The sequence below is a fragment of the Podospora pseudopauciseta genome, chromosome 6 (genome assembly GCF_035222475.1).
Source record: "Podospora pseudopauciseta strain CBS 411.78 chromosome 6, whole genome shotgun sequence".
NCBI lineage: Eukaryota > Fungi > Ascomycota > Sordariomycetes > Sordariales > Podosporaceae > Podospora > Podospora pseudopauciseta.
The window spans coordinates 1,189,860-1,201,670 of NC_085895.1; the positions used below are offsets into that span (position 1 = coordinate 1,189,860).

At 55.2% G+C, this 11,811-nt stretch overlaps 3 protein-coding genes across 3 annotated transcripts; 2 read left to right on the forward strand and 1 right to left on the reverse strand.

Moving 5' to 3' along the window:
• Positions 1-166: 166 nt before the first annotated feature.
• On the forward strand, positions 167-1,883 carry QC763_605920 (uncharacterized protein; the record flags this gene model as incomplete). Its single annotated transcript, XM_062914435.1, has 2 exons — positions 167-1,721; positions 1,864-1,883. The coding sequence occupies 2 exons, from the start codon at positions 167-169 to the stop codon at positions 1,881-1,883; spliced, it is 1,575 nt and encodes a 524-aa protein (XP_062762675.1).
• A 2,028-nt stretch (positions 1,884-3,911) lies between these two features.
• mug81 (putative steryl acetyl hydrolase mug81) lies at positions 3,912-9,887 on the forward strand (the record flags this gene model as incomplete). The annotated part of the gene is made up of 1 exon (XM_062914436.1): positions 3,912-9,887. The coding sequence occupies one exon, from the start codon at positions 3,912-3,914 to the stop codon at positions 9,885-9,887; it is 5,976 nt and encodes a 1,991-aa protein (XP_062762676.1).
• Positions 9,888-10,169: 282 nt separating this feature from the next.
• On the reverse strand, positions 10,170-11,666 carry ERG1 (Squalene epoxidase; the record flags this gene model as incomplete). Its single annotated transcript, XM_062914437.1, has 1 exon — positions 10,170-11,666. One exon carries the CDS (start codon positions 11,664-11,666, stop codon positions 10,170-10,172), a length of 1,497 nt encoding a protein of 498 aa, XP_062762677.1.
• Positions 11,667-11,811: the final 145 nt, after the last annotated feature.

Genomic DNA, 11,811 nt, shown 5'->3' on the forward strand with positions numbered 1-11,811 from the left:
TCCCAGGCGATCCTTTGAGTGCTGTCCACCTGATTCCTTGTCATTTTTCCATTCTATTCTGCTTCCCTCCTTTTCATTCTACATCTTTCTTTTTTTCTTTTTTTATTATTATTACGTTTTTGACCAAAGGTAGCCTGGGGACGAATGGGCTATCCTCTTTTCGAATATGGGCATCTTCAGCTTTCTCTCAAGAAAGTCTCATGACAAGCACAAGGCTGCTTCTCTAAGAGCACACGCCTATGACACGACAGCCGCTGGGACTATCCCTATTCAAGGTGAGCATGTCAACAATATTGCTGCGGGTAGAGATCTAAGTGAGCTTACACGTGTAGGAGCATACCCAGTAGCAGGCAATGGTCCCAATGTTTTCGATACGCTGTCTGGGGGACGACCAGACTCTCGTCATGCACAGCTTTCGTCGACGGTGCCGGATAATCACAACGGAGCTGCGCCTGCCCCTGGGGTTCCTCGTTATCGAGACCCGACTACTGACCGACCAAACACGGCTCCCCATGGGCAGCCAACGTTGCAACATGTGAGCTCCGGGACCAGGTTGAGGAAGGCTGCCAAGAAAGGTCCTCCCATCTCTTTCAAGATGCTTCGAAGCGTTGGCTCTACCATCAGTGGCGGCTCGCGGCCAGGATCGAAGGGTTCCGAGTACGAAACCAAGAGTACCTTGCGAGGTACCGTCAACCATTCACGCTCCAGCTCAATGCGTAGCGAAAGTGGCAGGTTCAGAGATATCCTCGACGCCCATTCCGAGCTCAAGCCTCCCGACTTTCGAGCCAGAGTCAAGGCTGCCGGTGCCAAGGACTATGGAGAGGACGTTGCCGAAAGGAACATGGGAGAAAATGGGTTTGATCTGGAGTCAGAGCATGTCAAGGCCTTCTACAACAGCCATCCGAGCGCACCCCGGCCGAGAAGGTCAGCCCCTGCTCTCAACCCAAGAAGCTCGAGGCACACAATTCGGGAGGCACAGAATGGTCAACAACCACCAAAAAGGCCGATGGCTCCCCCACCTGCTTCCATCGCCCCGTCTCAGCGCTCTCTGCCCCAAGCACTGCCGGGCCAGACGCCCCGACACAAGCCCGCCGAGACCGCCCTGTACGCTGACATGAAAACCACGGGCGGCGGACACCTGAAGCGACGGGTATCAGTCAACACCTACATGCCTCCAGCTTCCTTCCAGAACACCAGCGCCGTCTCCTTGAGCAAGGTGCACGGCTCAGAGATCAACACCATCGACCTGGACATTCTGAAGCCGCCGATTGTGATGGGTGCTCCGAGGACAAGCGGGGAGACCCCGCGGACGGCGAGGATACCGCGGGATTCGGTGATGCTCGCGAGGAGGAAGGTGTCGATACCGGGCCACCTCGCTCGGCGTGACAGCTCTTCTCCAGAAAGGACGTTTTCTCTCCGGTCAGCTACCACCCGACCCCAGCACCAACACCAGCGTGCGTCAATGAGTAGTTCAGCCAGCGCATCGTTTTCCCCCCGCCACCGTCACAGTTTACACACGTTGCACTCGTCTATTTCTTCGTCTGGTGTTCAGAGCTGGGATGGCAGCACGTTTCTTCAGGGAACAACAACAACAACAACAACAACAACAACACCGCTGGCTTACCCGCGTCGTCTTCACACTGCTACTCAACCCTTTCAGCCACTGTCCGTGTCTGAGGTTGATGTTGACGCTGTGGATGATTGGGTGGAATTTTGTTCTTGTTAGTGATTTTTTTTTCTTCTCTTTCTTTCTTCTTTTTTCTCATTTTTTTTCTTCTTTTTTTCCTTATTTCGACACTCGCCCATTTTTTTTGCTCAGCGACCATGTGCTAACTTTGCGTGTTCTCTCTTCTAGCCCACAAGACAGCTTCTACAACCCCTAAACCTACCGCTTCCTCATTGGCAAACCTGGGGTTTCGTCATCCCCTCTCCATGATGGGAAGCACACCGCCACCGCCGTCCTTGACCCCCCCCGCCCGACCGACAACCGCTGTACCGTTTGAGATCCCTGAACATCACGTCCCGATTCGCACGAGGAGTTTGAGAGGTTACTCGGCCTCGTCCGGGACACCGACCACGCACACCATCACGGTTAGATCCTCCTCCAGTCCTGGACGTCCGCAGTCACGAACGACGGTCACGTCTGCGTCTGTGGATGATGACAGTCTGGCGCCCGAGGCGGTCAAGCTTGCTGAGGGGGAGGATGATGGTGGGTTTAATATGGATGATCACATTTCTTCGGATGAGGTCGATAGCGTTCTCGGGTGCGGGGGGAAAAAGCCGAGCGGGGAGGGGGAGGAGGAGCTGCTCTGGAAGGAGGAGGGGTATGGGGGTGGGGGGTTGATGTTGCCGGGGTTGTGGGAGGTTTTTCCTGAGGCGAAGGTAAAGGGGAGTTATGATGGGATTGGGGATAGTTTTGGGCCTAGGGGCGGGGGGAGGAGGAGGAGGAGGAGGAGGAGGAGGTATGTGATTGATACGGGGGTTGAGTATGGGAGTAGTGGTGATGAGGGAGAGGGGTTTGGTGAGGAGAGGAGGGAGGAGGAGGAGGAAGAGGAGGAGATGGTGAGGGGGAGGGGGGTGGTTGTTGGAAGGGTGAGGGGCAGGGGAAGGAGAAGGGGGAAATTGGAGGGGATTTATGGAGAAAAGGAGGGGAGTGATGCTGATGATGAGGAGGGGACGCCGAGGGGGAGGAGGGCGTCGGTGGGGAGTTATTACATGGAGTTGAGGGAGAAGGTTGGGGTGGGGGTTATGGAGGAGGAGAAGGAGGTGATGGGCAAAGTGGATGCGACTGCTGCGGTTAGGATGAGGAAGCAGGCCAAGTGTGCGGAGAGGGCGGCTGGTGGGGGAAGGGTTAGGCTGCGAACGGGAGGGGAGGGGGCGGCGAATATTGGGGTCAGGAGGAACAAGTCGGTGCCGGTGTTGTGTGTTGAAGGGGAGGAGTACAGGGGGTGAATTTGTGTTTCTGGTAGGGTTTGGTGTTTTGGATTTTGGTGTGAATAGGTCCGCACTGTTTGGGTTTTGCTGTTTGTTTTGGATTTCGGACACTCATTGCTAGGGAGTTGTTGGGTTTTCTTTTGTTTCCTCGAGGGGGCGGTTAATACTCTCTGAATGAATGGAGGCAGGAGGACCTCACGGGAGGAAGCTGGCGAGCGGACAAATGGCATCGAGATACCACGGCAGCAACAACGACATTGACGGGACATTATCATCTTTCTTACGGAATGGGACACAAAATGGCAGCACAACATAATATGACGGCGGCAAGGCAAAGGCTAGTAGGCCGGGAAAAGGGGGAAGGCATTGGCTTACTTACATCTATCTGTCTGGCTTTGGCATGCATTGGGTACATAGATTGGGTGTTTTCTTGGAGGGAATCACATTTGGATATATTTAAGGTGTGATAATGTATGGGATGGGAATCCAAAATGATGAACACATTTTTGCACCTCTGAATTGTGCTCGAGTTATTCTAGACATGACCACATACGGGCTGGGAAATGGGGAAAGGGAGGGTTAGGGTTAAGCACCTATGAATCACAAAGCAGCCGTGAGCCGCAAACCCATTCTCCGGGCTGACTCAAACGGGCAAGTTTGGCCGAGCTTGATGTGTGAGGGGCAACTTATCAACGCTTAAACTCACTTCGTTGGGGGAAGGATTATCTGCGATTCTCCCGCCGTTGAAGAGCTCAGAGGGTTTCATCGCATCGGCAAAAATAAACGGTCTGAAAACAAAGGGCATAAACAACAGCTCGACTCTGGCCATTCCTTGACGACACAGCAGTAGCTCATCAGCCTGAGCCCACTATTCACAACCTCACCACTTGATTACCTACCTCCCTACCTTTGAGCCATCAACACCAGCATCATTCATTCCCATGGCGCACAAATCCCAGGAATCTCACACGGCAAAAATGACGACTCCATCCCTCAGCCTAGAAGAATGGCGCGCCCAGGTCTCAGCCATGAAATCAGCCGTCGCCTCGGCCAACCTCAAACCATCACCCCCGACGAACAGCGACAACGAAGGCGACTGGACAGACGACGAGATTGAGCCCCGGCACCCCAGAAACGGGGACATCTGGGACTTCATCTCGGACGACGACGACCTCCTCTCCGACAGTGATGACTCTAAGGACATCTCCAGCGGTGGTGACGACCAGTTCAGCGGCCGGCCTTCCAGTTCGGAAACGGTTTACGACCTGAACTGGTTGGCGGCGAAATGCCAAAACCACCCCTCCGGTCTTGACGCCCAAGCATTAGAGGGGCAGATTCTGGAAATTTTGACAGCGGGAAAGAGGTCGGAAGAGGAGGTGCAAAGCCAACTGACTGACCTGATCGGTTTTGACGACTTGGACTTTGTGGTCGAGTTGTCTCTGCACAGGGGCGAGGTTGTTGCCGCTGCTGCCTCAGAGAGGTCTGGCACCCGGTTGCTGACAAAAGCTCAGAGGCAGGAGCAGTTACGGGAAAGGGATCGGTTGCACAAGGGCCGAAAGTTGCAACAGGCACGGGAAAAGGAGGAGGAGTACCCCCACGTTTACAAACAATACCATGGTGGAAACACGCTGTCGCACAGCGGGCACAAGTACAAGCTCCCACCCAACAGCCAGAGGTTGGAGTTTGAAAAGCACGAGGAGTATGTCATCCCCGCGGGGCGGGCGGGGACGCTGTGGCCGGGGCACAGGCTTGTCAGCATCAAGGAGCTGGATGGGCTTTGCCGGGGGACGTTTAGGGGGTATGAGAGTCTGAATCGGATGCAGAGCTTGGTTTACCCGGTTGCGTACAAGACGGGGGAGAACATGCTGATCTGTGCGCCGACGGGGGCGGGAAAGACGGATGCTGCGATCTTGACTGTGCTGCAGACGGTGGGGCAGTATCTGACGCCGAGTCCTGGGGAGGTTCATGACGCGAGCGAGTTTGGGGTTGATCTGGCAGAGTTCAAGATTGTGTATGTCGCGCCGATGAAGGCACTGGCGGCCGAGATTACGGAGAAGTTGGGGAAGAGGTTGGCTTGGTTGGGGGTCAGGGTGAGGGAGTACACGGGTGATATGCACCTGACGAAGAGGGAGGTGGTGGAGACGCAGGTTATTGTTACGACGCCGGAGAAGTGGGACGTGGTTACACGAAAAGGGACGGGGGATACCGAATTGGTGCAGAAGGTCAGGTTGTTGATCATTGATGAGGTGCATATGCTTCATGATGAGAGGGGTGCGGTGTTGGAGAGTCTGGTGGCGAGGACGCAGAGGCAGGTGGAGAGCACGCAGAGCTTGATTCGTATTGTTGGGTTGAGTGCCACGCTGCCGAATTATGTGGACGTGGCCGACTTTTTGGGCGTGAACAAGCAGAGGGGGTTGTTTTATTTTGATTCGAGCTTCAGACCGGTGCCGTTGGAGCAGCACTTTTTGGGCGTGAAGGGGAAGGCGGGGACGAGGCAGTCGAGAGACAACATTGACGAGGTGGCGTTTGAGAAGGTGAGGGAGATGCTGGAAGAGGGGCATCAGGTCATGGTCTTTGTCCATTCGAGGAGGGACACGCAGGCGACGGCCAAGATGCTGTATGAGAAGGCTACGGATCAGGCTTGTGTCGGGTTGTTTGATCCGAGTGGGAGTGAGAAGTTTGAGGCGGCGATGAGGGATGTGAAGCAGACGAAGGCGAGGGAGATTAGGGACTTGGTGCCAAAGGGGCTGGGCATTCACCATGCAGGTATGGCGAGGTCGGACCGGAACTTGATGGAGAGGTTGTTTGGGGAGGGTGTGATCAAGGTCTTGTGCTGTACGGCAACGTTGGCGTGGGGCGTCAACCTGCCGGCGGCGGCGGTTATCATCAAGGGGACCCAGGTCTACAGTGCCCAGGAGGGCAAGTTTGTGGACCTGGGCATTCTGGATGTGCTGCAGATCTTTGGTCGTGCTGGTCGTCCCCAGTTTGAGGATACTGGTATTGGCATGATCTGCACGACGCACGACAGGCTGGCTCATTACCTCACTGCCGTGACCGACCAGCTACCGATCGAGTCCAAGTTCTCGGCCAAGTTGGTGGACAACTTGAATGCTGAGATTGCGCTGGGCACTGTCACCTCGATCAACGATGCCGTCAAGTGGATCGGTTACTCGTATCTGTTTGTGCGGATGAGGAGGAACCCGATGGCCTATGGTATCGACTGGTCCGAGTACAGCGACGACCCTCAACTGGTCCAAAGACGACGCAAGCTGGCCATTCAAGCTGCCCGGACGCTTCGGCAAAGTCAGATGATCATCTTCAACGAGACGACCGAGGAGCTGCGCAGCAAGGACGTCGGCCGTATTGCCAGCCAATACTACATTCAACACACCAGCATCCAAATCTTCAACTCGCTGATGAAGTGGGATTCGGCCGAGAAGGACATCCTCATGATGATTGCCATGTCTGGCGAGTTTGACAACATTCAGTCGAGAAACAACGAGGCCGACGAGCTGTCGCGGATGAAGGCGAACCAGCACTTTATCCCGTACGAGATCAAGGGCGGCATTGACACACCGCAGACAAAGACCAATATCCTGCTGCAGGCATACATCTCAAGGCTCCAGCCAGAGGACTTTGCGCTGACAAACGACTTGAATTATGTTGCTCAGCAGGCCGGCCGTATCTGCCGGGCTCTGTTCATGATTGCGCTGAACAGGAGATGGGGGTACCAGTGCTTGGTTCTGTTGACCATGGCCAAGTCGATTGAGAAGCGGATTTGGGCTTTCCAGCATCCGTTCCACCAGTTCGATCTCCCCAAGCCGGTTCTGAACAGCCTGGACGCGAAGGAGGCTTTGTCGATTGAATCGATGCGCGAGATGGAGCCGGCCGAGATTGGGAATCTGGTCAATAACTTCAAGACGGGCCACAAGATTGCCAAGTTGCTTGACAACTTCCCCACCTTGAGCATCGAGGCCGAGATTGCGCCCTTGAACCGGGATGTCTTGAGAATCAGGCTGTTTGTCACTCCTGATTTCCGCTGGAATGATTACCTTCATGGGACCTCGGAGTCGTACTACATCTGGGTTGAGAACTCGGAGACGTCTGAGATCTATCATCATGAGTTCTTCATCCTTAGTAGGAGGAGGTTGCATGATGATCATGAGCTCAACTTTACGATTCCGCTGAGCGATCCGCTGCCGAATCAGATTTACGTCAGGGCGGTGTCTGACCGATGGCTTGGTGCTGAGACGGTCACTGCTGTTTCTTTCCAGCATCTCATCAGGCCGGACACCGAGAGCGTGTACACGGATCTCCTGAACCTTCAGCCTCTGCCTGTTTCGGCTCTCAAGAACCCGGCCCTGGAGGAGCTGTACGCCCAGCGCTTCCGGTACTTCAACCCCATGCAGACGCAGTTGTTCCACACGCTGTACCACCGACCAGTCAACGTTCTGCTGGGTTCGCCAACAGGCAGCGGCAAGACTGTGGCTGCCGAACTGGCCATGTGGTGGGCTTTCCGGGAGCGTCCTGGGTCAAAGGTGGTTTATATCGCTCCCATGAAGGCCCTCGTCCGCGAGCGTGTCAAGGACTGGGGCGACCGCCTTGCCAAACCATTGGGGCTGAGGCTGGTAGAGTTGACGGGTGACAATACTCCCGACACCCGGACCATTCAAGACGCTGATATCATCATCACCACTCCCGAGAAGTGGGATGGCATCTCGCGTAGTTGGCAGACGAGAGGATACGTCCGAAAGGTTAGTCTGGTCGTTATTGACGAGATTCATCTGCTGGCTGGTGACCGCGGTCCTATTTTGGAGATTATCGTGTCGCGCATGAACTACATCGCTGCGTCGACAAAGAATGCCGTCAGGCTGTTGGGCATGTCGACTGCTTGCGCCAATGCGACTGACTTGGGGAACTGGCTAGGTGTGAAAGGGGAGGAGGGCCTGTTCAACTTTAGGCACTCGGTTCGTCCAGTGCCGCTGGAGTTGTATATCGATGGGTTCCCAGAGGTTAGAGGCTTCTGTCCGCTGATGCAGTCTATGAACCGGCCTACTTTCCTGGCTATCTTGAATCATAGTCCGGAGAAGCCCGTTATCGTCTTTGTGCCGTCCCGTCGGCAGACGAGGTTGACGGCCAAGGATCTGATCAATCTGTGCGGTATGGAGGACAACCCGAGACGGTTCTTGAGCATGGACGAAGATGACTTGCAGGGTGTCTTGTCTCGGGTCAAGGACGAGGCTCTCAAGGAGGCCATCAGCTTTGGAATTGGTCTGCATCATGCCGGTCTGGTCGAGGGCGACAGGCAGATCGCCGAGGAGCTGTTCCTCAACAACAAGATCCAGATCTTGATCGCGACGAGCACGCTGGCTTGGGGTGTCAACTTGCCAGCTCACTTGGTCGTGGTCAAGGGAACGCAGTTCTACGACGCCAAGATTGAGGCGTACAAGGACATGGACTTGACGGATGTGCTGCAGATGTTGGGTCGTGCTGGTCGCCCGCAGTTCGACAGCTCTGGTGTTGCTCGCATCTTTACGCAAGACTCCAAGAAGGACTTTTACAAGCACTTCTTGCACACCGGCTTCCCGGTTGAGTCGTCGCTGCACACGGTGCTGGACAACCATTTGTGTGCTGAGATTTGCGCCGAGACGATCATCACCAAGCAGGATGCGTTGGACTACCTGACGTGGACGTTTTTCTTCAGACGCTTGCACAAGAATCCGTCATATTATGGGCTGGAGATCTCTGCCGAGGAGCACAACACCACTACGGCTCAGCAGCTGGCCAACGAGTTTATGATCTCCATGGTGGACTCTTCGCTCCATGAGCTGACAGTGTCAAAGTGCGTGGAGGTTTACCCCAACGGGGATGTCGACCCTACACCCTTAGGCAAGATCATGTCCTACTACTATCTCTCCCACAAAACCATCCGCCAGCTCGTCAAGAAAGCCAAACCCCAAGCCGCCTTCATCGACGTCCTGTCATGGATGTCCATCGCGACCGAATACGACGAACTCCCCGTCCGGCACAACGAAGACCTCATCAACGCCGAGCTATCCAAGAACCTCCCCTTCCCAGGGACAGCCTTCGGTCTGCCCATGTGGGATCCCCATGTCAAGGCTTTTTTGCTGTTGCAAGCTCACATGTCGGGGATTACGCTGCCGATTACCGATTACGTCGGTGATCAGACTTCGGTATTGGATCAGTCAGTTCGTATCATCCAAGCCGGCATCGACGTCATGGCCGAACTGGGTTACCTCTCCTCTCTCAAATCGTTTGCTTCCCTCCTCCAGGCAGTAAAGGGTGGCATTTGGCCTGACGAGGACCCCGTCTCCTTGTTGCCGGGAGTCTCACTCTCTGCAAACAACAAGCGCAAACCCACGCCGTTGCGGGACATCGCGAGGATGTCCCGCAACCAGAACCAACTCGATCGTCTTGCTCACGAGCTTCACGTCCCGAGTTCTGCAATCGCCAAGTTCAAAAAAGCGGCGGCTTGCCTGCCTGATGTGAATGTCAGTGTCGACGATGTGAGAAACACGTCTTTGACCGTCACCTTGAGGCGTCAGAACCCCATCACGGAAAGGGAGGGGAGGATCTACGCGCCAAAGTATCCCAAGCCACAGACAGAGGGGTATTTTGTTATTGTTGGGGATTTGGCCACGGACGAGGTGGTGGCTGTCAAGAGGGTGGGTTGGAGTGGACGGCAGGTTAGAGACAAAAATGGGAAGAGAAACCCCGTTGAGATTGGGGACAGGCCGACGGCGAGAGTGGTGATCAAGTTGCCTGAGTGGGAGGGCAAGAGGAGGTATGATGTTTTGGTGGTGAGTGATGGGTATGTGGGTGTGGAGTGGGGGGTTAAGGCTGATGTGCCGGGGAAGCCGGTGGTGGATGTCGATGTCGGGGGGAAGGAGAAAGGGAAGATGCCTCAGGGGCAGGAAGGGGAGATGAGTTGAGTTAAGACATGGAAATAAGAGATGGGTTCCAGAGGTTCGAGAAATTGTCCAAATAAAAGGCTCACAAATACATGAATCGAATATAACGTACACACACCAATAAACAACACTCCGAGAATCTGCGAGAATAAAACCTGTCTTTGAAACATATCTTCATTACCATTACTAATATAATAACCTTCTTTCTTCGCCTATCTTTTATCCTCATATTCCCCCCCTTTCCCTCCCAATTTCCAACCAAAACCATCACATCCCACCCATCCATTCCCCCCCTCTCCCCCCCTACCACAACTCCGTCCCAAAAACCGGCAAAAACACCACGCAAGCCTTCCACAAAATCATCACCGCCTGAACAACCGCCAGCGGCAACATCACCGCCCCCAAAACCACATTCCCCCCGCACAACTCGACAGTGTTCATCCAGATCGCCAAAAACGCCACGGTAAAAAAATGCCTAGCCAGCACCAACGGCCTCTGCATCATCCCCCCCATCAGCGCAACCGGCTCGTCCGTCCTACCCATCTGAAAATACCGAAAACACCCCCTCTGCAGCGCCCTCAGCTGCCAATCATTCGCCGCAAACAGGCTGTACAACGCCTGCGCCAAAACATTGATAATGCTCGTCAGGCTCTTCCGGCGGTAGTGAAACGTGCTCATTGCCGACGCCACCGCTCCGTGATCAGACAGGTTAGGGATTTGCTCCGGGGAGAGCAGATCCGACAAGACAACCACGTCGTTGAACGCGACAGTCATGCCTCCCCCCGTCAAGGGGTGGCGCATATTGTGCGCGTCTCCCAGGACTAAAACGCCAGGGGTGGTTGTCTGTTTCGTGGGCGGGAGCCAGCTGTTTGGCATTGATTTCGGAATCTTCCCGTCAGCGAGCGCCTTGACAACGGAGGGTTGGACTGATTTAGGGAGGGCAGGCAAAACGACGTTTTGGATGTATCCCCTCACTCCCCCGTTCTGAGGGGAGGCAGCCGCGCAGTCGAGTGGGACGTCGATCAAAGCCCTGGTTTCGCGAGTGCCGATTTGGTAGAGCAGGACGACCGACGCGTCCCCGATGCAGACGTGGCCGTAGTATTGCGGGGGGAAATCACAGTCGATCAACTCCAACGCATAAAACTTTGACTTGACGATGGGGGTCTTGTTCAGAAGCGGTTGTCTGAACTTGCTGGCGTAACCATCCGCCACGATGGTCAAGGGAGCAAAGAAGGCCTCTTCCTTCTTGAGGTTCTTCTCCTTGTCTGTTGTCGTCCTCGTCTTCACACCTAGTACCTCCCCTCCCTTTTGGACGAGATCTGTCACCTCTGTTTCGAAAACAGTGATATTCGGATGCTCATGACACGCCTTCCTCAGCTGCATGATGAACCTCCCGTGGTGAAACGCCCTCCCCTCTGGCCCTCTCCTGTCTCTCTTCTGCCCTCTTGTCACCACGACGTTTCCCTCCGGCGAGACAGTAGGGTATGGGATCGCGACGTCATCACCGCGGTACAAGACGTGGTAGCCGTAGCAAGGGATAGCATCGATGCCCTCCAGGCAGTTCCCCAGGCCGAGTTTCTTGAGGGCGGCTACACCGCCCGGCTGGAGGAGTTCGCCTACGATGCGGTCGGGCTCGTGGAGCCAGCGCTCGAGGAGGATGACGGAGCGGCCTTGGTTTGCGAAAGAGAACGCGGCTGCGCAGCCGAAGACGCCGGCGCCGATGAAGACGATGTCTGCTTCGTGGTGTTGCTCGCGGCGGGTGCGCTCGTGGTCGAGGGCGGATTTTGGTTTGGAGGCCATGATGATGGGCGGTATGTGTTGTGTGTTTTGCGGAATAGGTGAGAGGGGACGGGGAGGGAGAAAATATCAGACGAACGGTGAGGTCACCGTGGTGTCGTCGTGGCGGAAAAGAAAGGAATTGGCTTTTGGCGATTAAGTTTAGAGT